The 27,258-nt window shown below is 41.7% G+C and overlaps 2 protein-coding genes across 7 annotated transcripts in view; both read left to right on the top strand.

Moving 5' to 3' along the window:
- The first annotated feature begins 10,237 nt into the window (after positions 1–10,237).
- LOC109865939 (homeobox protein MSH-C) lies at positions 10,238–13,373 on the top strand. Its single transcript, XM_020454452.2, has 2 exons — positions 10,238–10,767; positions 11,284–13,373. The coding sequence occupies exons 1-2, from the start codon at positions 10,332–10,334 to the stop codon at positions 11,697–11,699; spliced, it is 852 nt and encodes a 283-aa protein (XP_020310041.1). The 5' UTR covers positions 10,238–10,331; the 3' UTR covers positions 11,700–13,373.
- A 7,952-nt stretch (positions 13,374–21,325) lies between these two features.
- LOC109909493 (neuropathy target esterase) overlaps positions 21,326–27,258 on the top strand; it is a 39,992-nt gene continuing 34,059 nt past the window's right edge. For all 6 annotated transcript variants that reach the window (XM_031831323.1, XM_031831320.1, XM_031831321.1 and 3 more), the window contains exons 1-2: positions 21,326–21,404; positions 26,583–26,680. In XM_031831323.1, the coding sequence (XP_031687183.1) occupies positions 26,624–26,680 (57 nt within the window). In that variant the 5' untranslated portion in view covers positions 21,326–21,404; positions 26,583–26,623. The remainder of the gene's footprint in view (positions 21,405–26,582; positions 26,681–27,258) is intronic.

The following is a 27,258-nucleotide window of genomic DNA, read 5'->3' as shown; positions in this document are numbered from 1 at the left end:
CCAACCCAGCAGGACAGGGGCATTCGAATGCAGATATAGGCATGCAGGACCATAGGGGTCCCATAGGCAGCAGATGCCAAGCGTAGCGGTCAAAAGAGCACCCAGGGGCATATAGTATAATGGTATAGAGGAGGCATATGCACTGTGAGGAATTTTCTTTCTATAGAACTGAGGAAGAATAGGAAATTCAATGGAATGATGAGTGAAATAGTGAGTCAATAAAAGCTATAGGTTATATAAAAGGTTATAATAAGTTATCGGTTTGCTCTGCATGTGGGGGTTGATCCATTCCATTCTGATATGACGTATTATCGCAAAAACCGAATATAACACTTTTCCTGACATATTAACACATACAGTAGCTAATGTCACTTTTCCTGACATATTACCACATACAGTAACTAATGTCACTTTTCCTGACATATTACCACATACAGTAACTAATGTCACTTTTCCTGACATATTACCACACACAGTATCTAATGTTGCTTTTCCTGACATATTACCACATACAGTAACTAATGTCACTTTTCCTGACATATTACCACATGCAGTAGCTAACGTCACTTTTCCTGACATATTACCACATACAGTAACTAATGTCACTTTCCCTGACATATTACCACATACAGTAACTAATGTCACTTTCCCTGACATATTACCACATACAGTAGCTAATGTCAGTTTTCCTGACATATTATTGAATAGCTACCTGTAGTGCAGGTAGCACAAGCATTTCGCTACAGCCGCAATAACATCTGCCAACCACGTTCAATAAGAAAATGACAATAAAATGGGATTTGGTTTGAGGTATTGCTATAACTGTACGAGTCTCCAAGAGCGCTTGACGCTGCAGTTCTATCAAGCCGATCCAGTAATCCAAAATATGCAACAGCGATTCCTCCACCCTCCAAATCCCCCCCGGCATCTCCCTATTCGTGGCACTCAGCAAGCCTCTATCCCCTCCAGGCACCTGGGCTCCAGGCTTCCTCCTCCTTCTTACCACGGCTAATTTAGAAGGGCCTCCAGGCGATCTTCTTCACAGTCAGAAAAGTGCAATTGTATTTTCCAGCTCATTAAGCAATAGCACAAAAAAAAGACACCCCCCCCCCCCCCCCATCCTACTTCCCTGTCCACCCTCTGTTCAGAGAGAGGGAGAGAAGGATGGAGCGAGGGAGGGCTAGATAAGTGCTAAGTTTGAGGAGAAAATTAAGAAAGAGAAAGATGGAGAAAGAGAGAGAGAGGGGGGAGAAGGAGAAATACGACTAAGGGACCTTCTAAATTAAATGTGTGCACCTGTATCAGATTGTTTGTATTAGCTAGACACTCGGGAGGCATCTTCTTAAATTCTCGACTCCTCCGTCACAACCCACAATTCCCCCCTCCCTCTCTTCATCGCTCCATCTTTTCAAAGCCAATCCCACTGCTCACTTGGTTCCAGTGAGTCCCATTGAAAAGCAACCCGTGATTGTTTATTAAAAGAGCCTTTTAACTCTGCCAGCCCATTCCATTGTTGGGGCTTTTCAAGGGGAGGACTTTGAAATTGTAATCTCAAGTCGGCTCAAGAGCACACTATTTGTCCTGACCTTTACTGCTTGTAATAACATTATTAGTACTATAGTGTCAAACAAATGCAATCCGGCAGGATCAAGGGCGATAGTGAAGAACCAATGGGGATCTCTTTAAAGTGGAGATAGAGTATGGTTTTTGTAAAGTCACAATCACACTGTGAAATATACACAGGACCCTAAGTGAAATATACACAGGACCCTAAGTGAAATATACACAGGACCCTAAGTGAAATATACACAGGACCCTAAGTGAAATATACACAGGACCCTAAGTGAAATATACACAGGACCCTAAGTGAAATATACACAGGACCCTAAGTGAAATATACACATGACCCTATGTGAAACATCACATGACCCTATGTGAAACATCACATGACCCTATGTGAAACATCACATGACCCTATGTGAAACATCGCATGACCCTATGTGAAACATCACATGACCCTATGTGAAACATCACATGACCCTATGTGAAACATCACATGACCCTATGTGAAACATCACATGACCCTATGTGAAACATCGCATGACCCTATGTGAAATATACACATGACCCTATGTGAAATATACACAGGACCCTATGTGAAATATACACAGGACCCTATGTGAAATATACACAGGACCCTATGTGAAATATCACATGACCCTATGTGAAACATCACATGACCCTATGTGAAACATACACATGACCCTATGTGAAACATTGCATGACCCTATGTGAAATATACACATGACCCTATGTGAAATATACACACGACCCTATGTGAAATATCACATGACCCTATGTGAAACATCACATGACCCTATGTGAAACATCACATGACCCTATGTGAAATATCACATGACCCTATTTGAAACATACACATGACCCTATGTGAAACATCGCATGACCCTATGTGAAATATACACATGACCCTATGTGAAATATACACAGGACCCTATGTGCAATATCACATGACCCTATGTGAAACATCACATGACCCTATGTGAAACATCACATGACCCTATGTGAAACATCACATGACCCTATGTGAAACATCACATGACCCTATGTGAAACATCGCATGACCCTATGTGAAATATACACATGACCCTATGTGAAATATACACAGGACCCTATGTGAAATATACACACGACCCTATGTGAAATATACACAGGACCCTATGTGAAATATACACAGGACCCTATGTGAAATATACACACGACCCTATGTGAAATATACACACGACCCTATGTGAAATATACACACGACCCTATGTGAAATATACACACAACCCTATGTGAAATATACACACGACGCTATGTGAAATATACACACGACCATATGTGAAATATACACACGACCCTAGGGTAAAAACCAACATTGATCTGATCAAAATATCTCTACTATAGATATGCATTTCACAGTTAATGAAATGGTTGAAAACAACCGACTATTATTGCAAAAGGTGATAAAAGGAATGGGTTTAGTAATATTGGTGACCTATCTGGCATGAAGTTTATCACGTATCGGTATGAAGTCTCATTCCCTTTGACTCTGGGTGAGCTTATCGCTATTTTCCTCTAAACATTACAAAAGGGGCATTTGTTTCAAGACACTGTAGCATCATATTATAAATAGTGTCATAGTCAGGATATGACCTATGGGAACATTACTCAACAGTGTCTACTATCTTTCTCGTGACAAGGGTTATCGCAAAACTCATTTGGTGTCAGGGCATGAGACGTTCAATAAGAAAATGACAATAAAATGCCCTTTTTGATCGTTTCTGATACAAATCACGCTATTTTTCAATTGTAATTATTCATTGATTTGATAAGAAGTTTGAATGGTGTGTGTATTTTTTAAATTCATATAACACAATAACGATTTCGAGAATATGTTGGTTTTCATTGATACAAATAATCTCCACGAGGCTGTAAACAGCAATGAATATCCATCTGATATTCAGTGGAACCAGATGGGCTGGATGTGCTGTCACAAGTTCTTTGGCCTGACAAAGTGTGACGGCACACACATAACAAGGCTTCAGGATCAGGATAAAACAAACGCTGCTTTGATAACCTACTTATATCACCCAAACACACACACACACAAACACACTTTTGACCACAAACACACACTCGCTCAAACACAAACCCAACACACACACACCTTTTTTAATATATTTTGCCTACAAAACCCCCAGAAGGATGGTTGCAACACATCTTTTTGATTCTGCCATTTTCTCACTCACAGCCCACATTTCAGCCAATCTGTTTTTATTATGTGAAAAGAGCGTTTTTATATAATATACTGTATACTAAATTGCTGTAATTCATGCAATAGTTTCTGGTTTGGCCCCGGCTTGAAATGCCGGCCAAGAGTGAAGAGAAAATTAAGGCTGCTGCCTAGGGTTTTCTCAAATATAATGCATCACAACTTTGGCTGAGAAGATAGTAGGAGTTTGTGGTGACATTCTTTGGTTGCCTTTGTAACCTCAAAGTAGTCACGCTAAGTTCTTTGTCCCCTGTATTCCCAAACCTCGCTCGCCCACTCGCATTGTCTCCAGACTTTCCTCAAGAATGCTGATTTCTATGGCCGACGAACGTGGAGGTCAAATGAAAATGGTTAATTGCATTGTCACCTCTTGCGGTGTACCACTACCTTAAACGCTTTCTGTTGGCAACTGTGTGTAATTCCCTCCCTCTCTCTCAAAGCCCGCTACAGAATCTGTTTTGTTTTGTGTAAAAGGCAGTTGGGATGGAATGACAAATGATAACAAGAAAGTAATTCCTCACAATAAGACTCATCTTCATCATCATCGGCATTCATATTCATATGGGGGCAGCAGGTAGCCATAACTATGAGAAAACTGAAAGATTGCAAGGTCGAATCCCTGAGCTGACAAGGTAAAAATCTGTCGTTCTGCCCCTGAACAAGGCAGTTAACCCACTTTTCCTAGGCCGTCATTGAAAATAAGAATAAGAATGTGTTATTAAATGACTTGTCTAGTTAAATAAAGCTAAAATAAAAAATAGATATTTCAGTTATTATAGTGTTGTTATTCATTATAGTTCATTTGTAGTTGGAGTGGCAGTAGTTCTGTTATTCTTGTTCTTGTACACTGCTAGATCAAATGGTGCTGTATAGAGCCTAAAAGGATTCAATGGCTCATTTTATTTATGGTGCTCAAAAATGTCATAGAAATAATGGTAGAAAAGTAGCCGAGGATTCATTTCACTTTTGTGCATTCTATGACAACATTTCTCTTATTACCCAGCATGCATTCAGCAACCAGTACCAGTTCTCACTGACTGATGCCACTGTTGCCACAAGGAGGGAAGTGGCTTTGGCATAAAAATGTTAACCAACATTTAACTGCAAGCTTGAAGCCGGTCTGATGTGGATAGATTCGACTTGTTAAGTCAAATGAAAGGTCAAGAGATTTTCCAAGGATATCCTGCAACCCAAGGCAATGCTATTTAAACCAATTTAATTTAAATGGGAGAGAGCTCTTGCCTGGTTTCCTGATGTTAGAGTTAAATGAAGATGGATGGAAATGAAGCAAGGCAAGGAACTTTTAAGATAAAACACACTCAAAATATTTTCTCATAGATTTCATGTGAAATGTATGAGGATGCCTCTCAATTTTTCTCACGTACCGTTTAAGCCATGCAGTTCTCGGTCTCTATCTCTGACACGTAATAAGAATTGATGAAAACTGAACACTAAGTAACTGGCTTTGGCAGATTCACCCCCAAAAATCCCTCTCTAGTGTGTATTTAATTTTCATGATCAGAATCCACACCATTCTGGACGGCTGATTCTCCACTTCTCTCCTCATACAGACTCATGTGAGAGCAGAGCGGTGAGAGAGTGCCGTGATTGGATGGCGATGGCCAACGAATGTGTCCCCTCGCCCCATCCTCCTGTGTGGTGTCAGCAAGTGTGTCCGTCTCACTCTGTTTCATTACCCATCAGCCGTTGTGTTTCTGTCTGTCAAGCCCATCTCACACGTATTGGGTTCCTCACTTTTAAAATGATTGGTTTGTTTATCACTGTGCAGGGCCTCACCACGGCACAGAAACCACTACAACAGGGAATTCACAGTTCACTGGGTGGACAGCTCAGCTCGGCACCTTTCACCCCGGGTTCCTTCTGACTGAGAATTCAGCTTTGCTGTACAGTGCACAACGCTTACGGCGAATGCGGTTGTAGTGACCAACTGCTTAGTGATCATATAGTCATTTAAGGATGTAATCACTGTCTGCAGAGTGCACTGTATTCAATTGGAATTCGCAAATTCTCCGTCTGGTTCCAAGCTATTCAGCTACAGTATCTTCCTTGTCTCACACACAAATCCAACTGCGTATGAAATCTAATTTGATTTTGATTGTGTTTAAGTACTTTTACGGGTGTCCTTAGTCCTTATATAGGGTCAGGGGTCATTCCAACTGTCTATGAGAGAAATAGGCCAAAGTCACGCTTTCATTCAGCAGTAAAAACCTATTACTTGAGCTAGGAGTTAGATTAGGGGTCATCTACTATATAGGTTTCCATACTACTCATTTTGAACCTTATAAAGATGATCTAACTTAGTTTTTCTTACATTGTCTAAATTTGCAGCCCAAACTTGGCCCCTGCTTTTACGAACTGGCTGAGTGGTTCCATCGAAGCATGAGAATATTGGAAATGGCCCCATATGAGAGTCCTAAATGGCACTCTATTCCCTATGTGGAAGTAGCGCACTGCATAGGGAATAGGGTGCCATTTGTGACACAGGCAAAGTTTTAATTTCGGGTGCCGAAGGAAAGTGTTTCCTATCGAACGGGTCGACCTTGGGGGACAGATCTGCTTTCAAACTCGGTAATGACATCTGACACAGTTCACTCGCCTGCATGCTGTTACAGAAATGCATTTTGGGGATCTAGGAGAGAAGGGCTCTGAAAGTCTGAAACTGAAGACCCCGGCCGAACATCAGGGGGGAACGTTTTACTGTAACTTGGTGTAAATTCACGTGTAGATTATTTACGGGTAGTACCTGTATCGGGTGAATCTCTGCATGGATTTGTGTTGCTCTATGATCTGCCTCTCATCCTCATCTAACACGACAGTTGGAAGATTAGATTGACCGAAGGGTACATGGTTGCTGGGATCTCAAACCTAAAACAGCTACGCTAGGAGATTGTAGAGAGTGCCTGTTGAGTCAGAGAGAGAGAGGAGACAGAGAGGCAGATTGTTAGATATGAAAATGCAGGGGTAGACTCCCAAATTAGGGCTTGACATTTTTTTTTATGAGAAACTGTCACAGTGGTTCAGATATTGATAATGACAGACTCATTTGGGAGGAGTGTAAATGATTGTATCTATTTATTCAGGTATTTGGAAATGTAATTGAAATGACTCAAAAACTCTTAGGGTCGTTTTCCCGAACTCAGATTAAGCACAGTCCTGGACTAAATTACATTCTCAATAGAGAATTTCCATTGAAAGTGCATTATAGTCCAGGACTAGGCTTAATTTGAGTCTGGAAAAAGTGGTTCTATCTAGAACCCTCTATGTAGGGTTCTTCAAAGAACCCCCTGTATACGGTTCTACCTACAACCCTCTATGAAGGGTTCTATCGAGAACCCGTTTATCGTTGGACGGTTCTTTCTAGAACCCTCTATGAACGGTTCCACCGGACGTAAAATGTTATTATTTATGACAATACATTACATATATCATAAGGCCTTTCTTTGAGGGCCTAGTTACACCCAAGCACATTGGTGTTAGGAATCTCCTGGTTTACAGGCCACATCAGGCCTTCAAGTCACATTGTGCTGGTTTGCAAAGTGATGTGTAACTCCTATTGGAATTCAGCCAGAGTTATGATATCCAACAAGTGGAATTGTTAATCACCTGCAACCTGCATTCAGAATGACTGATAGGGTAGGGAAGATTGAATACTGAGATGACCTCAAGGTGCAAATTGGATGTTTAGAAAACTATGTTATTTATTTTTGTGTAGCATAAAATTAATCAACCAATCAATGTACTTGCAAAAACACAGATATTACAGTAAAACAAACTATTCTGAAAATCTCCCTGCAATAGAGCATCCTTCTTGCCTTCCAAGGAATCATCAAAGAATCCTTTCTTCCTTTGAATGTTAAAGGTTCTAGGTAGAACACTTATCCTTACAAAGAACCCTTGTGTGAAAGCGAAGTTGTGCATCTCGCTCATCGCAATATCTGCAGTGCTGCTCGAGACAACATCCTTTCGCTGAGTTAACCAATCAACTTTTCCTGTCCTTGTGTAGCTTTGAGAAAAAGCTTGATTGCCCACAGAACTACGTCAGTTTGGTAAGTTGTCCAACCATAACAGTCATGTGGTTTGACATAAATCATATAAAGTCATAAACCAAATATGACTTGTTGTCAAATGACGTGAACCAATTACACTTCATGTGTGACATAAGTTCATTCATAGTGTGATTTAAAGATGCACTCCGGGATCTTAAGCACAATAAATTCAAACCATATTGCACTAATTGGATTTGTAAACATATCACACAAATTGCAAAAATCGTATGATATATCATAAAGATTGCTACATTCGTAACATATCACACTAAATGGATGAGGTAGTACACTATTGGATGAGTGGGGACCACTTTTGGCTCGTGAGCACCACTTTCAAAACTAGTGGCTGAAATTAAAAAGTTTGAGAGTGCATCTTTAAGTAGTTAAGGACACATAAGGTCATAAACCAAATATTACTGACGGTCAAGTAATGTGAACCAATCACAAGTGCCTTCTCATGAGTGGCCAGATTCAAATAATGAATGATTCACCCTTTAATCCAACTAAGCTGTAAATTGAAGTGTGAAGAGTAACAAAAAGACAATCCAGAGAGGGCTGAGTGGGTCTCCAGTATATTGGAGTGACCATGCACTCTCTCGGTCTCTCTAAGTGTCTTCCTTGCCAGAATATTAACCTAAGAGTGATTGGGCTAAGGCAATTCAATTAAGACAAACCCCCCACTTGTTGCCTACTAGGTGGCCATTTTGCACTTAACCAAGTCTTAATTGTGTATTTGATCCTGCTGATGACTGTTGGAAGTCAAACAGGCTTTCAGTGGGGTCCTGAGATAGGTGGGGTTGGCCATGCCAGGTAGGCCATCTTGGATTATATGGTGTTATTTACTGTGGTATCATGTTGGGAGTGCAGAAGGGTGATGCTTTGGGATGATACACGTCATGAAAGATAGTTGAAGTCAATGACACTGGGGCGAAGTGATGATTTTAGTGAAGGAGAATGTCTGAGAGAATCATTATGTTACAACGCCCCTGAAGGAAATGAGAGACTAAACTTTAAGAGCTTATTTTGCGTACTGGTGGCACTTCAATCAAAGGCATTAATGTTCAAATAATATGTGGTCACATAAGGCCTATGCTGCCACTTTAAAGTGCTACAAAATAATGTTTTGTGATAAGAAACAACTAGGTCTACAAATATGAAATAAGGCCAGGACTACACAGATATTCCAAACTGTCAAGTAAATGTTTTGTTTTTTCTCATATTTAAAGTATTTTTAAAAAGCTGTTAATTGTGTCTTTAAAATGTCTGTTTTTTATTTTACTTTGTGGAAGGTATTTGATGGCAAATGCCAAATCATCCAACGTTTGTATTTTTGTTTTTAATTCCTCAATGTTCATTTGACTATTTTAATTTCAATGTTACTCGATGTTTATTCTTTCTGTGGGAATATGATCATTTTCAAAAACATTTTTGAAATACTGCCCCTCTTATCACCCGATCAACTATGTTTGTTCTCTTCTTCCAAGAAGTGAAACCGTCTTTAATGTCAGTGGTTGTGCCTCCTTCCTGCAGCTATGCACTGGACTATGAAAAATATTTTGAGGACAACTGGTTAAGTGGAGTTAACCGTTCCCTTTTCTCCCCGAGGTAGCTTCCTTTTTGATCCCGCCGAGGCTGGCGCCTTCCACAACACAACTTGTCTGGCTTATTAAATCGTTTGACCCGAAGAAAAAACGCCTGTTGCTTCTCAACCGAGCCTATTGTAAACTTTTAAAAAGTCCATGACAGCCTTTAAATTGGCGTAATGCTGTGTGACAAACAGTCATAGCAAATCGATGTATTTCTCCATTATGTCTGTTCATAAATGTTTATATGACTTTTAATATTTGAATGAGTTTCAATTTATTTGTATATTTGTGTATTTCCTTATTTTTTGTCATTTCTCCTATTTTATTTGAGCCTATTTAATTCTTTAGAAGGATTCCTTTATAACCTTGCATTCTTCTGTATCTTATCACAACGTTCTCGGGTGCGAAATTAATTAATTTAAAGGTTCCAATAAGTGCTCAACTAATGGATGTAAATACTCATGAGGCCTCCCCACTGGTTAATTGCGCTAAAATTGGTCTACTTTGTGTTCCGCGGAGACAAAAAAGCCCTTGAGCTATCAATGCACCAGCTCCGCACGGGGTCTGTATGATTAAAACTTCTTGTTGCTTTCAAAGGCCCTCTTGATGTCTCTTGGAAGGCAGAGGGCCAATGGGGACGGAGGAAAGGAGAGCTGGGAACGTCACGAGGCCGAGTTGAGACGATGATTGGACGGCGCGGAGAGGGGAACACGTACTGCCCTTTTATAGACGACCCCATTTAGTGAGTTGAGCTACTGGGCAATATTCTGACAGCGAGGACAGCACCAGACGCTATACTCTCGCAAGCGTTTCGATTTTCCTGAGCTGGCCAGGCGGAGGTGTATGGCCCCGTACCCCTTTGAGATGAATCCCGTTGGCCTACCGGGGTCTCCGTCCCACGAGATTAAACTCCACCAGAAAGAACAGTCGGATACGGAGTGTGAGGAACTTCAACCCAAAGATATGACAACCGACAAAGGATACAAAAGTAAGACGAGCAGTCTTCCATTCAGCGTCGAATCATTGATTTCCAAGAAAACAACCTGCAGGACTTACTATTCTTCTCCCTCTTCGGATTCGGGTCTCGTTCAACCGAAGCCTGTGGCGGCGACGGTGCAGATCACCGAACAGTTTTCTCCAAGGACTTTTTACGTTGAGAGGAAAGTTTCCCCAGAAAGCTCGCAGAGCGTGTCGGACTGTCAGAATGACGACAATCACGATTTTTGTGAGAAAGACCAGAGCACTTGGTTCCAGACTTCATCTTTCTCGACTCCCCCCCGTAAGTCCCTGCTAATTAGTCCAACTATTCCCTATTGTTTGTCTATTATACTAATAATATATAGCAGTAGTTTCCATATTATTGGTCTTATTATTGATGTATTAGATCGTTATTACCTCACATAGTAAATCACATATGTTGTCATCAGTGTGGTCGTGCTTGTCTATCCAAAAATCTCTAGAATTTGCCTCGAAATGTCCCTATATCAGTCTAATAATACAATGTAATTTCAGAGTAGCCTGATAGGTCTAAACTCTGCACCATTAGACAAAGTTTGTCATAGGTCTATTTTTAGAATTGGGAAATTGGTAGGCCTATCCATTAAAAGCCACGGTGCAGGAATAAACCTTATGGCAATGTCCTTAAAATGTATACGTTGTTTGGTGAGACTAATTGTGAAGAAAAAAATACGTTTTATTGTCACATAGGCGCAGTGAAATGTGTTGTTTTAAAGGGTCAGCAGTCCTTGAGTTTTTCATTTAATAACAATACTTTTTAATTTATTTGTCCCCCCAGGAAGCTTAAGTCCACCTCCATGTCCTTTAAGGAAACATAAAAACAACCGAAAACCTCGAACGCCTTTCACTACCTCCCAGCTGCTCGCTCTGGAAAGGAAGTTCCGACAAAAGCAGTACCTCTCCATTGCAGAGCGAGCCGAATTCTCCAACTCCCTCAATTTGACCGAGACCCAGGTCAAAATCTGGTTCCAAAACAGAAGGGCTAAAGCCAAGAGACTTCAGGAGGCCGAGTTGGAAAAGTACAAACTGGCGTCGAAACCCATGCTACCTGCCTTTGCTCTGCCATTCCCCCTGGGAGCGCACATGGGCTCTCCATCTCTCTATGGACATTCTAATGCCTACCCCAGGCCCACTTTACCTGTTCCGGGACTCTTCGGTGGACCTGTCACCTATGGAATGTATTATTTGTCTTGACCTAGATTGTGTATTTACATTTGAGATAAAATGATATGTCATTTGTATGTCTTCAAACATGGTTGCAACACTTAACTTTACTCCCTGTCTGAAACATGGATATATATTTTTTCCAGAAAGGCAACATTTCCCAGAAAGCCCATAGGCCTATATTTGTCTACGCGACAGAGATCATTTTTAGATATATGTTGTATACGCTCATTAAAGTCAAATAGGCCAATACTTGTGGGACATGTTCTCATGCCTAGATATGCTTAGCCAAATGTTGGCCACATTGTTGATTGAAGGATGGTGATTGCAAGATAATTTTATATCAAAGGCCTGTAGGCCTTATTTTGTATATTTCCGATAGCGATTTCTGATAGTTGAGCAATTATCAATGGCCAAGTTGTTAATGCACGTGAGGCCTTAAAACACAACCCGTTTGCCACTTGCAGCGTGTGTAATTGATCACTAGATCTATACATTGTTTTGTATCCATTTCGATTATACACAAAGGGGGGCATTAACATTAAGTTTATGTAATTTAACAGGACTAGACAACGGCAATATCCTCGTGCATAATATATAGCCCTGTGCGCCATGCAACGAAAAAGTACTTAAAAACAGCCTTATTGAAAGTGCCTTCAAATACCAACTAGGCCTATTTTGAGCTCTCGAAAAGCTTACTTGAACTGTAAAATGTCTGTCATTTGTTCAACATTAACGATTTTTCACACTCAATTGTACGTGCATACAATTATGAAAAATCATGACCAACAGAATTATGCATGTGTACATTTGCCGCATATCTTTCCATTTGCAAGCTCTGTAAATCCTGTTTATTTTCATGGTGTGAAATATTACTTTAGAAAACAAATGTGCATAAACGATTTGTACTTTTTCACTATGAGAGGCCTTAAGACCAATTACAAATGGGATATTTGTATGATATAAAATTGATTTTATTTTCAAGAAATATAAATAATATCATTGTAAATAGTGTTCACGTGTCCTGCAACTCTGATGGAAGAAGGCGCAGGAATATTGATATTTATTAAATATCTCTGTATCTGTACTGTGTACATACATGGTCTTATTTTAATTATTCACTTATACCTGTAAAAACTGAGCTCAGTAAATAAACATTATAATTTAAACTTCTGTTGAAATGCTTTTGTCTCGGTCAATGAACACAGATTACACGTATTACACCACACGGTGAACATCAAGATTGAAAGGGAAAATTGACTTGACAGGAACCAATGTAGGTCTACATTTTCTCCTCATTTGAAATGTGAGAACAATTTCTAATTTCAAGGTTCAGTATTTAGCCTCCATCTATTTTGAATGAAATGTGTATAATTCGTTCATCTATGACGACTGAAATGGTAAATTGCTGCAACAAAAACGGCAAAAAGTTTTCTTGATACTTGCAATGTTTAAACGAACAATATCCTTAGGCTATATATGTTTCTTAACAATTTAATTGTTGTGCGAATTAGGCCTACTTTGACAAGAAAAACGGAAATTATAGGCTACCTTCACAAGACTAGACTTGTGCGGCTGTTGTAATATGCCCATCACTACCAACATAACCATACGCTTTCATAAGATTTGTCCTTGATATATTGTTTTATTTGTGTCTTGTGGCCATTTGATAAGATAAACGGTAGTTGAAACTACCAATGACGTTTGGATGCTATGATTGTTTTATTCATCTCTGTCATATTAAACACAACAACAGTAGATTTCCACCACTATTATTCAATCTATTTCTTAATTGCACATTAACCGTTGTATCATCAATGACCAAGCATTTCGTATAGGCCTACTCAACAAGTGTTGATATGTCTTAATTTCTCCCATGGTGGTTTAGGCTACAGTTTTTGGAATGATATGGCATTTTTCACCACCAAGTAGCCTAGGGAACTTTAGCGAAATTGGGAGGATGTTCAGTATATGACAATCTCCAAGAAACCCGTCGTGATTCTGGAGTAGTGCGTAAGGGTCCTCATGTTGGAACCACCTCACACTCCAACACGGTAGTAGGCGATATACACTCATTATTTGTTTCCCGACCAATGGATGCACCAAAGAAATAGAAGCACTTCCACAGTTGCGCAGTGTGTGTAAACACATGGACGTGTTCGAGGTATTTTGTCAATTCAAGTATTATAAATAAAACGTTTTTGTAGCCATGTCATTTCTGGAAATATTATACCATGCAACGTGTGCTTGTCTTGCACAGCATATAATTATAACATTTTCCACACGTAGGCGTTCGTCTGAAATCTCATGTGTTTGCATTCCGACCATGGCTGTAATATTGGTACTTACAACTTGCAAGGTTGTCGAACTTTTAGTTTGCAGAGTTAGCATTGAAAATGCAGTTACGTTTTACATTAGTGCTTGCAATGATTAAGCAGCGTTTTGCTCACCTGCAGAAGAAATATACAAGCGTTGGCATGCTTGTACAATTCAAGACATGTGGCTGTTTCGAGTGTCACCACATTGTTTCTTGACAGCAGTACAGAAATGGCAGCTTGGCAAACCCAATAGCAATACCCAACGGAATCCATCATGTGTCTTGGCATTTCTCCTGGGTAAATCCATTTGAATTCGGTCACTTTGACAGCATCCCTTGATTTAACAAAACTTTCCATACATGTTTGTCCATGGTAGAAGCGGTCAGAAAGGGACTTTTTGGACCTGAATGCCAAAACATTCAGGAGATAAAGGTACTCAAAGTTGACTCATTTTGCATACCTTACCACATACCTTGAGACATCCATGTCGTCATCACTGGAAAAGATAAACGGTTGAATTTAATATAATTTAAAAGCTTGCAAACGGGGATGTCAAAACGTTTTTTTTTATATAAAACTGACATTTTAACGTCAATTATATAAAAACTCATTTAACTCTTGAGATTTTTCCTATTTCCATATGTTGTAGTTTAAACACCGCTTTCAATCATCTGGTGTTTTTGTGTTGTGCCGGCCATGGTTTGAGACACAGCATACTATTGAGTACAGGGTGGGTGTCATTTCAATCATAGGTCCATTCTATTTCTATTCCTTTACTCCAGGCTTTTCCCAAACTAGGTCAGGCTAGTCATGTTTTGGAGGACGCGTGACTCGGACTTTTGTCGAGCAGGTTGGGGAGTTGCAGCTATGAGACAAGATAGTAATCACGAAATTGGGGAGAAAAAAATTAGGTAAAAATAAATCAATTGTACTCCCATTTTAGTACATTTATCAGCCAAAGCATGACACCCACACTGTATTCAAGAGCATGTTTTGTCTCAATCGATGGCGGGCACAACACTAAAGTCTCAGATTTCAACATATTGAAATATGAATGGGTCTAAGCTACATCTATTTTTGGACTTATAAATGAATGATATGTACCCATTGATCCTTGAAGAATAGAACTTATAAATGCCTCATGATCTTAATTCAACTGTTGTACCCCTTCAGAACCCAAAATATTAGATTGTTTTACAAAGAAAATGTCAACAAACACTATATAGCCTCAAAACATGGTTAAAAGTATCATTTGGATATCATGGATGTTGCCTGTTCATGCCCTCTGTTCCTGTGTGCGGATGATTCTGCCATTAGAATAAGGAGACTGTTGAAAAGACACTAAAGCAGCCAACTGCCTAAAGTCACTAAGTGGTTATCTGACAACAGACTCTCTGCATTTAGGCAAGAGAGAATGTATCCTGTTTGGTTGCAAACACAAAGTGAGAAAATCTTCCAACTTCTCAGTCAAGTGTAATGGTGTAGCGGTGAGGGAAAGATGCTATGTTACATACTTGGGATGTTAACTGGACCAACACATGACAGGTGAACTAATGGTTGTGAAGGTCATTATAAAAGGTATACTCTGGACAATGTGTTTTGGCAAAAGTAGCCATGTTTCTGGATACGGAGACTATGAGGAACCTGACAACATCTCCGATCCAGTGCCACTATGACTAGGCCCAAAACAAACTAATGAAAATTATCCTCAAACTCAGCTGTAGGACGCACATTGGTCCTAATCGTTTCAGGAAACTGAACTGGCTTCCGGTTTATCTCTGGGTGGTGCAGATCGAACTGTTGATGGTTTTTAAAGTTATATGTTGGACTAGTAACCCAAAGGTCGCAAGATCGAATCCCGGAGCTGACAAGGTACATATCTGTCCGTTCTGCCCCTGAACAAGGCAGTTAACTCACTGTTCCAAGGCCGTCATTGAAAATAAGAATTTGTTCTTAACTGACTTGCCTAGTTAAATAAAGGTTAAATAAAAACATTTAAAATACATGACCATGCCCCCGGTTACATGTCTGGTTATTTTAATTTCATTAGATGACCTCTATACCAGGTAGTGTGTCGGAGGAAAAGGAAGGCCCTAAAAATTGTCAGACTCCAGCCACCCTAGTCGTAGACTTCTCTCTGCTACCGCACGGCAAGCGGTACCGGAGCGGCAAGTCTAGGTCCAAATAGCTTCTTATATAAGACTCCTGAACAGCTAATCAAATGGCTACCCGGACTATTTTCATTGCCCTCCCCCCTTTACGCTGCTGCTACTCTCTGTTTATTATCTATGCATAGTCACTTTAACTCTACCTACATGTACATATTACCTCAATTACCTCGACTAACATGTGCCCCCAGTACATACCGGTACCCCCTGTATATAGCCTCTCTACTGTTATTTTACTGCTGCTCTTTAATTATTTGTTATTTAGATTTTTACTTAACACATATGTTTCTTAAAACTGCATTGTTGGTTAAGGGGTGATGAGTAAGCATTTCACTGTAAGGTCTACACCTGTTGTATTCGGCGCATGTGACAAATACAATTTCAATTGATTTGACTCTCATAGCCAGCACACCAAAGCCAATGTTGCCAATATCAGACCGCTACGCTGTAGGAGTATGTCTGGAAAAAGCAATTTCCTTAACACTGGTGCAGAGGAATGGAATGGTGTACCATATAATATCAATTCCTACGTTAAAAGTCCCTAAGATACACCTTAAGAAATGGTTTATGGGCAAAATGCTTTAAAACTGCACAGGCTTAAAGAAAGTATAATTGTTTTCAATGAACGTTACATGGTCATCTATTTTATTCCTTTTACGGTTTCGTCCCTATTTATGAGATGTATTTTGTTTCCATGTTATAACGTTGTGTATATTTTGTTTTCATGTATTTTCATGAGGACCACAATGGAAATACGTTGAAACGTTTTGTGTCAGTCCTCAGTGATTTTAATGGCATGGTACTGTGTCTACACGTGTGGTTGTATTGTGTTTTAAAATGGTCAAATACATCAATGGGAAAATGTGTGTGGAAGGTCTCGTTCAAATCAAAAGGTGTGCGGGCAAAAAGTCAAATGGATTTACCCTCCTTTGCTGCTACTCTTTGTTATTATCTATGCATAGCCACTTTAATAACTCTACCTACATGTAAATAATTACCTCAACACCGGTGCCCCCGCACATTGACACACTGACTCTGTACGGATACCCCCTGTATATAGCCCCGCTATTGTTATTTACTGCGTCGCTTTAATTATTTGTTATTCTTATCTCTTACTTTTTGTTTGTATTTTCTTAAAACTGCATTGTTGGGTAAGGGCTTGTAAGTGAGTATTTCACTGTTGTATTCGGCGCATGTGACAAATAACATTTGATTTGATTTGAAGATGCGTAGCGATGCCATCTCTGCCAAGTCAGTGGCACTCATTTACCAAATACTTTCAAATACAATATTAGACAAAGAATATCAATTCCCGCAATTGTACACTTTATACATGATCTAATAGCAATATTTTATTTAATAGCAATATTGGACCAATGGGGCAATGGACTCGTTTATCTGTTCCATTATGGCTGTGAGCGCACAGTCAACGCCATTGAGGCCATCTCCATTATCTTCTACTACCACTATGAGTTGGTAAACAAACGGAATGGTTGCACACTGCCACCTGGATGTGTTGTTTGAACAGATATAAAGCCAAGGGGTTGGCGATGTATACTCATGTTTGCTAATGAGTATAATTCATGGGCTGATTCCTCTTGATGACCCAGATGGAATTATGTGAGCCTTCCTTAACCCATAGGATGTTCCACCCAGTTAACCACTTCAAAATGTTGAAAGTCCTCAATGGTGCCGCCCAGGCTAAAACAGGATTGTGAGCACTAGAGTCCTCTGTCTCGATGGGCAGTGCATGGTCAGGAAAAACACATAGCCCTAAATGTTAGGCCTATTTGACTTTATTTCACTCTGTTCATCTCTGAAATGTGTGTCTGTCCAGGCATTTTGCTCTGAGGTAATGGTATCTTCCTATCCCTCAGAATACAAATTCAGTTGCCTACTTGGAGGCATCCAAGGCCCACATCGTCCATTATTCAACACAGGTGACCATCCAATACATGCATAGAGTAGAAGACTCACTCTCACTCTCTCTGACACACACACACACACACGCTGCAAACTGGAGTGAGAGTCCATACTGTCCTCACTGTTCTCCCTCTCCCTGTCTTCTCAGCTGGAGAAGTGGGGGGCAGGACCGAGTTTTAGAAACCCTCTCCAAACCTGCCACTTTAATTATCCTAACCTGCTGTGTAATACAACCTAACCTGTTACGAAATGTCACTTCTGCTTGTCAAAACCGGCAGCCTGCTTTCAGAACAGTGTGAGTTTCCACTAATGCGATACACATGTAAAAGATATGTTCCAGGTAGAATGTCCCAGATAATAAACGCTATTGTATACTGACAAGTTTTTACCACTGGGTGGCAGTATATGTATGTATTTGGCTGCAGGTTGAATGTGGCACCTAGACTCACATACCTAACTCAGCAAAAAAAAGAAATGTCCCTTTTTCAGGACCCTGTCTTTCAAATATAGTTTGTAAAAAAATCAAAATAACTTCACAGATCTTCATTGTAAAGGGTTTAAACACGGTTTCCCATGATTGTTCAATGAACCATAAATTTAACCACAAATTAATGAACATGCACCTGTGGAACGGTCGTTCAGACACTAACAGTTTACAGACGGTAGGCAATTAAGGTCACAGTTCTGAAAACTTAGGACACTAAAGAGACCTTTCTACTGACTCTGAAAAACACCAGAGGAAAGATGCCGGGGTCCATGCTCATCTGCGTGAACATGCCTTAGGCATGCTGCAAGGAGGCATGTGGACTACAGATGTGACCAGGGCAATAAATTGCAATGTCCGTACTGTGAGAAGCCTAAGACAGGGAGACAGGACGAACAGCTGATTGTCCTAGCAGTGGCAGACCACGTGTAACAACACCTGCACAGGATTGGTACATCCAAACATCACACTTGCGGGACAGGTACAAGATGGCAACAACAACTGCCTGAGATACACCAGGAACGCACAATCCCTCCATCAGTGCTCAGACTGTCCGTAATAGGCTGAGAGAGGCTGGACTGAGGGCTTGTAGGCCTGTTGTAAGGCAGGTCCTCACCAGACATCACCGGCAACAACGTCGCGTATGGACACAAACCCACCGTCGTTGGACCAGACAGGACTGGCAAAAAGTGCTCTTCTCTGACAAGTCGTGGTTTTGTCTCACCAGGGGTGATGGTCGGATTCACGTTTATCATCGAAGGAATGAGCGTTACACCAAGGCCATTACTCTGGAGCGGGATCGTTTTGGAGGTGCAGGGTCCGTCATGGTCTGCGGTGGTGTGTCACAGCATCATCGGACTGAGCTTGTTGTCATTGCATGCAATCTCAACGCTGTGCGTTACAGGGAAGACATCCTCCTCCCTCATGTGGTACCCTTCCTGCAGGCTCACCCTGACATGACCCTCCAGCATGACAATGCCACCAGCCATACTGCTCGTTCTGTGCGTGATTTCCTGCAAGACAGGAATGTCAGTGTTCTGCAATGGCCAGCGAAGAGCCCGGATCTCAAACCCATTGAGCACGTCTGGGACCTGTTGGATCGGAGGGTGAGGGCTAGGGCCATTCCCCCCAGAAATGTCCAGGAACTTGCAGGTGCCTTGGTGGAAGACTGGGGTAACATCTCACAGCAAGAACTGGCAAATCTGGTGCTGTCCATGAGGAGGAGATGCACTCCAGTACTTAATGCAGCTGGTGGCCACACCAGATGCTGACTGTTACTTTTGAGACAGTTTCGAAAGATGGGCAGGGACTTTGCTGTCCTGACTTTAGAGGGAAGCTTGTTCCACCATTGGGGTGCCAGGACAGAAGAGCTTTGAATGAGCTGCCCTCCTGTAGAGGTGGGAGGTTCAAGAGACCAGAGGTGGCAGAACGGAGTGCTCGGTTTAGAATGTAGGATTTGAGCAGAGCCTGAAGGAAAGCAGGTGCAGTTCCCCTTGCTGCTCCGTCGGCAAGCATCAGGACCTTGAAGATTATGTGAGCTATGACTGGAAGCCAGTGGAGTATGTGGTGGAGCGGGGCGACATGGCAGAACTTAGGTTGAACACCAGGCGGACTGCGCCATTCTGGATAAGTTTCAGGGGTTTGATGGCACAAGCGGGGAGCTCAGCCAAGCAGAGTTGCAGCAGTCTAGATGGGAGATGACAAGTGCCTGGATTGGGACCTGCACCTCTTCCTGTGTGAGGAAAGGTTGTACTCTATGGATGTTGTAGTGCATGAAACTGCAGGAACGAGTCACTGCTTTGATGTTTGCAGAGAACGACAGGATGTTGTCCAGGGTCACGCCAAGGTTCTTTGCACTCCTGGAGGGGAACACTGTGAATTTGTCAACCGTGATGGAGACGTCTTGAAGCGGGCAAGCCTTTCCCGGGAGGAAGAGCAGCTCTGTTTTGACGAGGTTGAGCTTGAGGTGGTGGGCCGACATCCAAGCTGAGATGTCTGCCAGGCACACAGAGATGCATGTCGCCACCTGGGTGTCAGAAGGGGGAAGGAGAAGAGTAGTTGAGTGTCATCCGCATAGCAATGATAGGAGAGACCATGTGAGGACCGAGTGACTTGGTTTACAGAGAAAAGAGGAGATGGCCTAGCATTTTGGATGTGGCATTACCCTAGTTATAGGGCCTTTAAACCATAACAATAGTGATTGAATCAATCATCCCTCATTCAATACTAAATACTGAGGAATATCATTATATTTGATAAATTGTTGCCTTATCTTTTCGATCTTATATACATCTTGGTAGATGTCTGAAGATTCCGATTTTTAAAAATGACACAAAATTTTAATTTAATATTATAATGATGGCACCTGTAGAAGGTGGGCAATGTCATGGGCTACATACCCAGTTGATTGAGATGTATTGTCATTAGTTTGTAGTCAGGTTCAAGGATCCATCATAAATATTTTATTAGCAGCTAACGTGTGTGTTTTAATTTTCTAAAATCATGCATGATAATAAACGTTATACATTTTTTATTTGTTGTCTCTTGTTACTGGTTAGTGTAATCATCAGTCATATACACCTCGCCAATCACAGGTCTATTTATAGCGTCCCCTTCTCAACCTTGCAGCTCGATTGGCTACTTCTCTCATCTAAAGGTAGGCGGGCTATGTTGCGATATTTCATCCCTGGATGCAGATTGGTTTAGATATCCACAATATCAGATTGTTGATTGGCCTGCGGCTCGTGTAGAATAAAAATAGGAGGAGTTATGATACAGATAATTTCCGCTATTGGTGTTATTTGACAGTACTGTAAAGATTGACGAGAAACACGCAGTTCAGGTAAGGGCGGTTATCGTTTTCACTTAACAGGTCAATAAATAGCATGTAATTGCTAGTGGGAGGTATGTCTAGCTGCATAAATTGACATATGTATGAGTCTGTGTGTTAGAGATAGTGCGCGGGCTGTGCCGAGCATGTCAATCAATAAGCACTGTCCCTGCGGAGGTCAAAAGACAGCATCTTTGCATTAACCAGATTCTGGTGGCTTTTCTACACGGGCCGACTTGGTGAAATTCGAAAGCGACTGTATTTGTACATTAAATTTGATTTGTTTTTTCTACGGCTGGTTGGTCTCATCGTAAACAACGATCTAACGTTAGCTGTCGTGTTGGCGTTATCGGTCATCATATGCCACTGCTAACTAGAGGGGACCATAGTTAACGGCTAGCTAGCGAGGTGTATGATGCTTGCCTGCTGTTTCAAAGCGTGTCAACTTAGCTAGCTATACAGTAACCAGGCTACTGAATGTTGTGGTGTAGAGACACACATTGTAACTGTTAGCTATGTACCTAGCTAACTAGCTACAAAATAATGAGATTACTTAATTGAGTTCAAGTTTCTAATGGGCTTTCCAGAACATGTTTGGCCCTGTAGTACTGCTAAGGTAGATCAGTGCCTAGACACGAAATTACCATAACTTCACCAGTTTCATTACCGTACTCTGCGCAAAAACACACCCACGGTTTGCGCAGGTCCGAACGAGAATGCGGCTACATTAGATTCAAATGAACGAGTTGAGGCACGATCGATTTGATGTGGAGAAAGACAACCCTCTCTGTCACCATCAATTCATCGGACAGGCCCTGTCCCGACTTCTCTGTTTACAAATGGCTCTTTATAGCTACTAAAGGGCCGACCAGGTGATTAATGAGGACTAGTAATGCAACACTACACGGCAGGGTTGCGAATTATGCAACAACTATTTTGACATAGACACCCGAGCTGACCTACTATTGCCACACTGTCCTGCTACGGTTCACGCGACTCGCGAGCTACTAATTAATGTCACACGAGCTATAAAGTAGTTTTAACCTACACATTTGAAAACGGTAATATGGTTCATGCTAATTTATAGACCTTTTAGAGAGCAACGGTCAAGTTGGGCCATATCCGTATGCAGGTTTCTGTTCTCTATGACCCTAGTTATTGCTCATCACAGAAAGTTGTCTTAGTCACAGTTCATGTAGTTTCTGTCGCTGCTGCATTGCCCAGCTGCCACGCCACAGTAACGATGCCATCCTTATCTGCAATAAAACATGTCCAAGCCCAATCAGTAAGCCATGTAATTGTTGTGTAGTTATCTGAAACGAAGCATGCAAAAAGGGCAAGACCAATTCATTTGAGCAATCTAGTAGGCCTACTAGCCTATGTCCCAGTCCATTGTCCCCACAGTCGTTTTGTCTGTTCTCTAGGGTCTGACAGGCTGACCCAGTAGAAACAACATGCTATAGGCTGTTGTTGGTGGTGTTAATCCCTGTCCCAGAATGTGCAGTGTAGGTAAATAAAACGGGCTTGGTTGTGCTATTCTTGCTCCTGGTGTGAGCAGAGGAGGAATGACGAGAGAGGGAAAGGGAGTTAGTCCATGCCTGGCCTTGGGACGTCAACACTGGCAGCATTGTTTTTATGAGGACAATGGGAATAGCCACCCAGCTATATGGAGGTGTTACCGGAGAGTGTGAGAGAGACAGTTCTAGTGTCAGCTTCTGCTAGAGGAGATTTGTAACATTTACTCTTTTCACTGACAGTGATCTTATTACTCTGTAATAATTCTGCTAGCCTTGTAGTAGTAGAGCGCAATGAATGCAATAGAGTTAGCATGGGCCTACGTGTTACACAATAGTATATACACTGACAACCCTTAATGTTCACTGAGGTGGCGTGAAGGGACACGGACACTCGCTCTTGGGATCATTTGACACACAGTACTTTGTTTGCCTGATTGATTGTATTTCATCCTTCGAGAGCACCTTCTGTCCACGACCAAAGCCTAGCACTGCAACTGTGAGTGAGGGGCAGGGAAAATGTCATGATGAGCAAATGGAAACGTGTATGTTTTCCATTCTATATGATTAACCCTGGGCCTCCTTGTTGTCTATACAGCACAGACCAGCAGAGCATGTGATGTTTCCAGAGCCAGGCAGTACTGCTTGGCTGGGTGGAATCATGGCTAGGCCTAGTTTACCATGGTATTTCATTAAAATGGGCATTCATAAACATAGGGATATTCAGTAGTTTGGGTACTTACAGTTTTGCTTCAGCAGTTGGTTAAGTGAGTCAAACACAAATGAATGGTGGAGGATCAAATCAAATCAAATTAGGATGAGAGGGGGTAGTTGAGAGAGAATAGACCTTGATACTACTCGTCCTGTTTCAGGTCTGTTTGTGACAGGCTATGCAATATGACAGTCCACTGTCAGCCACTCTCTCGGATTTGATTTAATCCAATGCAGCTCTCGGGGGCGGCAGATAGCCTAGTGGTTAGAGCATTGGACTAGTTACCGGAAGGTTGCTAGATCGAATCCCCGAGCTGACAAGGTAAAAATCTGTCGTTCTGCCCCTGAACAAGGCAGAACAACCCAGTGTTCCTAGGCCATCATTGAAAATAAGAATTTGTTCTTAACTGCCTTGCCTAGTTAAATAAAGGTATAAAAAATTGGCCTCTGGTTCCTAGACCATGATGTCATAGATTATCCCTTTAGCTGGAGTTCAAAACGTACATACAGAGCATTCGGAAACTATTCAGATCCCTTCACGTTTTCCACATTTTGTTGTGTTACAGCCTTATTCTAAAATGGATGATTTTTTATCTTTTTTAATCCATCTACAAACAATACCCCATAATGACAAAGCAAAACAGGTTTTTAAAAATTAGTATTCAGACCCTTTACTCTGTAATTTGTTGAAGCCGCTTTGGCACCGATTACAACCATGAGTCTTCTTGGGTATGAAGCTACAAGCTTGGCACACCTGTATTTGGGGAGTTTCTCCCATTTTTCTCTGCAGATCCTCTGAAGCTCTGTCAGGTTGGTTGGGGAGCGTTTCTGCACAGTTATTTCCAAGTCTCTCCAGAGATGTTACATCTGGTTCAAGTCTGGGTTCTGACTGGGTCACTCACTGGGACATTGAGACTTGTCCCAAAGCCACCCCTGCGTTGTCTTGGCTGTGTGCTTAAGGTTGTTGTCCTGTTTGAAGGAAAACCTTCACCCCAGTCTGAGGTCCTGAGCAGGTTTTCATCAAGGATCTCTCTGTACTTTGCTCTTTTTATCTTTTCCTCAATCCCGACTAGTCTCCCAGTCCCTGCAGTTGAAAAACATCCCAAAGCATGATGATGCTGCCACCATCATGCTTCACCATAGAAATGGTGCCAGGTTTCCTCCAGATGTGACGCTTGGCATTTAGGCCAAGAAGTTCAATCTTGGTTTCATCAGACCAGATAATCTTGTTTCTCATGGTCTGAGTTCTTTAGTTGCCTTTTGGTAAACTCCAAGCAGGGTTTCATGTGCCATTTACTGAGGAGTGACTTTCGTCTGGATACTCTACCATAAAAGCCTGATTGGTGGAGTGCTGCAGAGATCGTTGTCCTTCTGGAAGGTTCTCCCATCTCCATAGAGGAACTCTGGAGCTCTGTCAGAGTGACCATCAAGTTCTTGGTCACCTCCCTGACTAAGGCCCTTCTCCCCTGATTGCTCAGTTTGGCCTCATGGCTTGGTTTTTGCTCTGACATGCACTGTCATCCGTGGGACCTTTTTATATAGACAGGTCTGTGACTTTCCAAATCATGTCCAATCAATTGAATTTACCACAAGTGGATTCCAATCAAGTTGTGGAAACATTTCAAGGATGATCACTGGAAACAGGATGCACCTGAGCTCAATTTCATTGCAAAGGGTCTGAATAATTATGTAAATAAGGTATTTCTATTTTTAATGTTTCTCAAAAAAAATTGTGTGTAGATTGAGGATTTCTTAAAATTTGATCTATTTTAGAATAAAACTGTAACGTAACAAAATGTCGGGAAGGGAATGCACTGAACTTTCCCAATGCACTGTACTAGGCCTTAACCATATCACATTAGCTTGTATGGCTAAATATCTTTCTGTTTGCCTAGCTAGGGTATGTTTGCTCAGTTTCAGTAGGAGTCAATGGAGGTTTGAATGCAAAGCTAGCTGCTTGTTTGTCTGTGCTCAGCGTGTAGCCTGTGAAGACTTTGTTTGGATTGTATACTTGCATTTGTTTGTGTCAACAAATGGTTTAAGAGAGCGAGAGGGAGGGATGGAGAGAGGGGGAGATGGTGGAGGGTCTGGAACGTCTGCTGTGATAACTGGATGGAGTGGGAGGAAGAAAAGGAAAGAGGCGAGATGAAGGGAACAGATGGGGGTGGAGTTTCATTGGTCAGGGCTAGGCCTAAATCCCAGGAGTATTAACCCAAATAGGGCTGGGGGGGGTAAACCCTCTTAGAGGACCAGCCCTCAGGGAGATGGTCGGGGGGGGGGATAGTCCAATGTCAACTGGGCACGGCAGGATTGTCTGTCTCTCTGGATCATGTGTCCCAAATGCCACTCTGTTACCTATATGGTGCACTACTTTTGATTAGCGCTCAATTCAAAAGTAGTTCACTGTGTAGGGAACAGGATGCCCTTTGGGATGTTGCCTGTGTGTCATTGGAGCACTGTTATTATCTCTAACTCCGTTTGGGACTGGGAGAGGATCATGTTGCCAGTTTCAGTGGGGGAGGGGAACGGATGGGGATTGGCTGAGAGGCTCTGCTGTTTATGCATGAACGCATATACAGTATGTATCTATAAACAGCAGTACCTCTGAGAAACCTGGATAGGTGACTTTCCCAAAGTTTCCAGGTTTTCCAGGAGTATTCTGGAATTCCTGCTTGTTGCCTCCTGATTCAGGGACTTTTCCAACCTGGGATTTCTGGAAAACCTGGACATTTTTAGGAAAGTAACCAGAATTTTGCAACCCTAAACCTGGACAACCTTTACAAAGAGCAATGAGTCATAATTGCATACTAGAAAGTATTTAGAATAATTTTGTTAGTCATTGCTCTTCATAAAAGTCCAGGTTTCTCTTCCATGCTACTAAAAAGCTATTTGCTTTACTGCGTGTGTGTGAGACGTAAACAGTAGCCTGTATGTCTAATGCCAACTTCCTGTTTTGTCTCCTTAGAGGCCGTTGATGGACCAGCCTGGTGAAGAGGCGGGGTTAGAATGGGACAGAGCACCTCGGAACAAGAGGGCCAAGAACATGCAGATGCCCCTCTGGAAGTAAGAACACACACACACACAATCCTGTCCTCTACCACTTACTCTGGCCCCATTGACCTCACCAACTACTACAGTACTGCTTCCATAGATAGAGAGAGAGAGTGTGTGAGGGGATACCTAGTCAGTTGCACAACTGTATTAATTCAACCGAAATGTCTTCTGCAGTATGTACAGTATCCACCATCTCACAGACCATAACCAACCTCTCATCAATAATTGCAGCTGAGTCCTTTTCTTTCGTCTCTTCTCCTGATCAATAAGCACTGACCGCCCTTCTCCTCCAGCTCAGTCACCGATTGGCTGAGAGCCAGAGTACTAAAAGCCCATTGGCCTTGCCCCATAGTTATACACGATCTGCTTGGCCATGTGACCAGTGGTCAACTCAGCCATCCCCTTCTCTCTCTCTCACACACACACACACACACACACACACACACACACACACACACACACACACACACACACACACACACACTTACTTTCTATTGCAGTAACACTGTATATAAGCTTATCTCTGAGCTAGGATCTCCACTCCTTCAGTGAGTCATATAGGGCCTAGTCTTAATCAGTGAAGGAAT

Source organism: Oncorhynchus kisutch, linkage group LG1 (assembly GCF_002021735.2).
Source record: "Oncorhynchus kisutch isolate 150728-3 linkage group LG1, Okis_V2, whole genome shotgun sequence".
Lineage (NCBI taxonomy): Eukaryota > Metazoa > Chordata > Actinopteri > Salmoniformes > Salmonidae > Oncorhynchus > Oncorhynchus kisutch.
This window is presented reverse-complemented; position numbering and strand designations above follow the sequence as displayed.

Excerpts from the sequence above, each read along its gene's own strand:
- LOC109865939 (XM_020454452.2), top strand. The coding sequence starts at position 10,332 with ATGGCCCCGTACCCCTTTGAGATGAATCCCGTTGGCCTACCGGGGTCT. Across the intron at positions 10,768-11,283 it reads ATCTTTCTCGACTCCCCCCC|GAAGCTTAAGTCCACCTCCA; the intron begins GTAAGTCCCTGC and ends TTGTCCCCCCAG.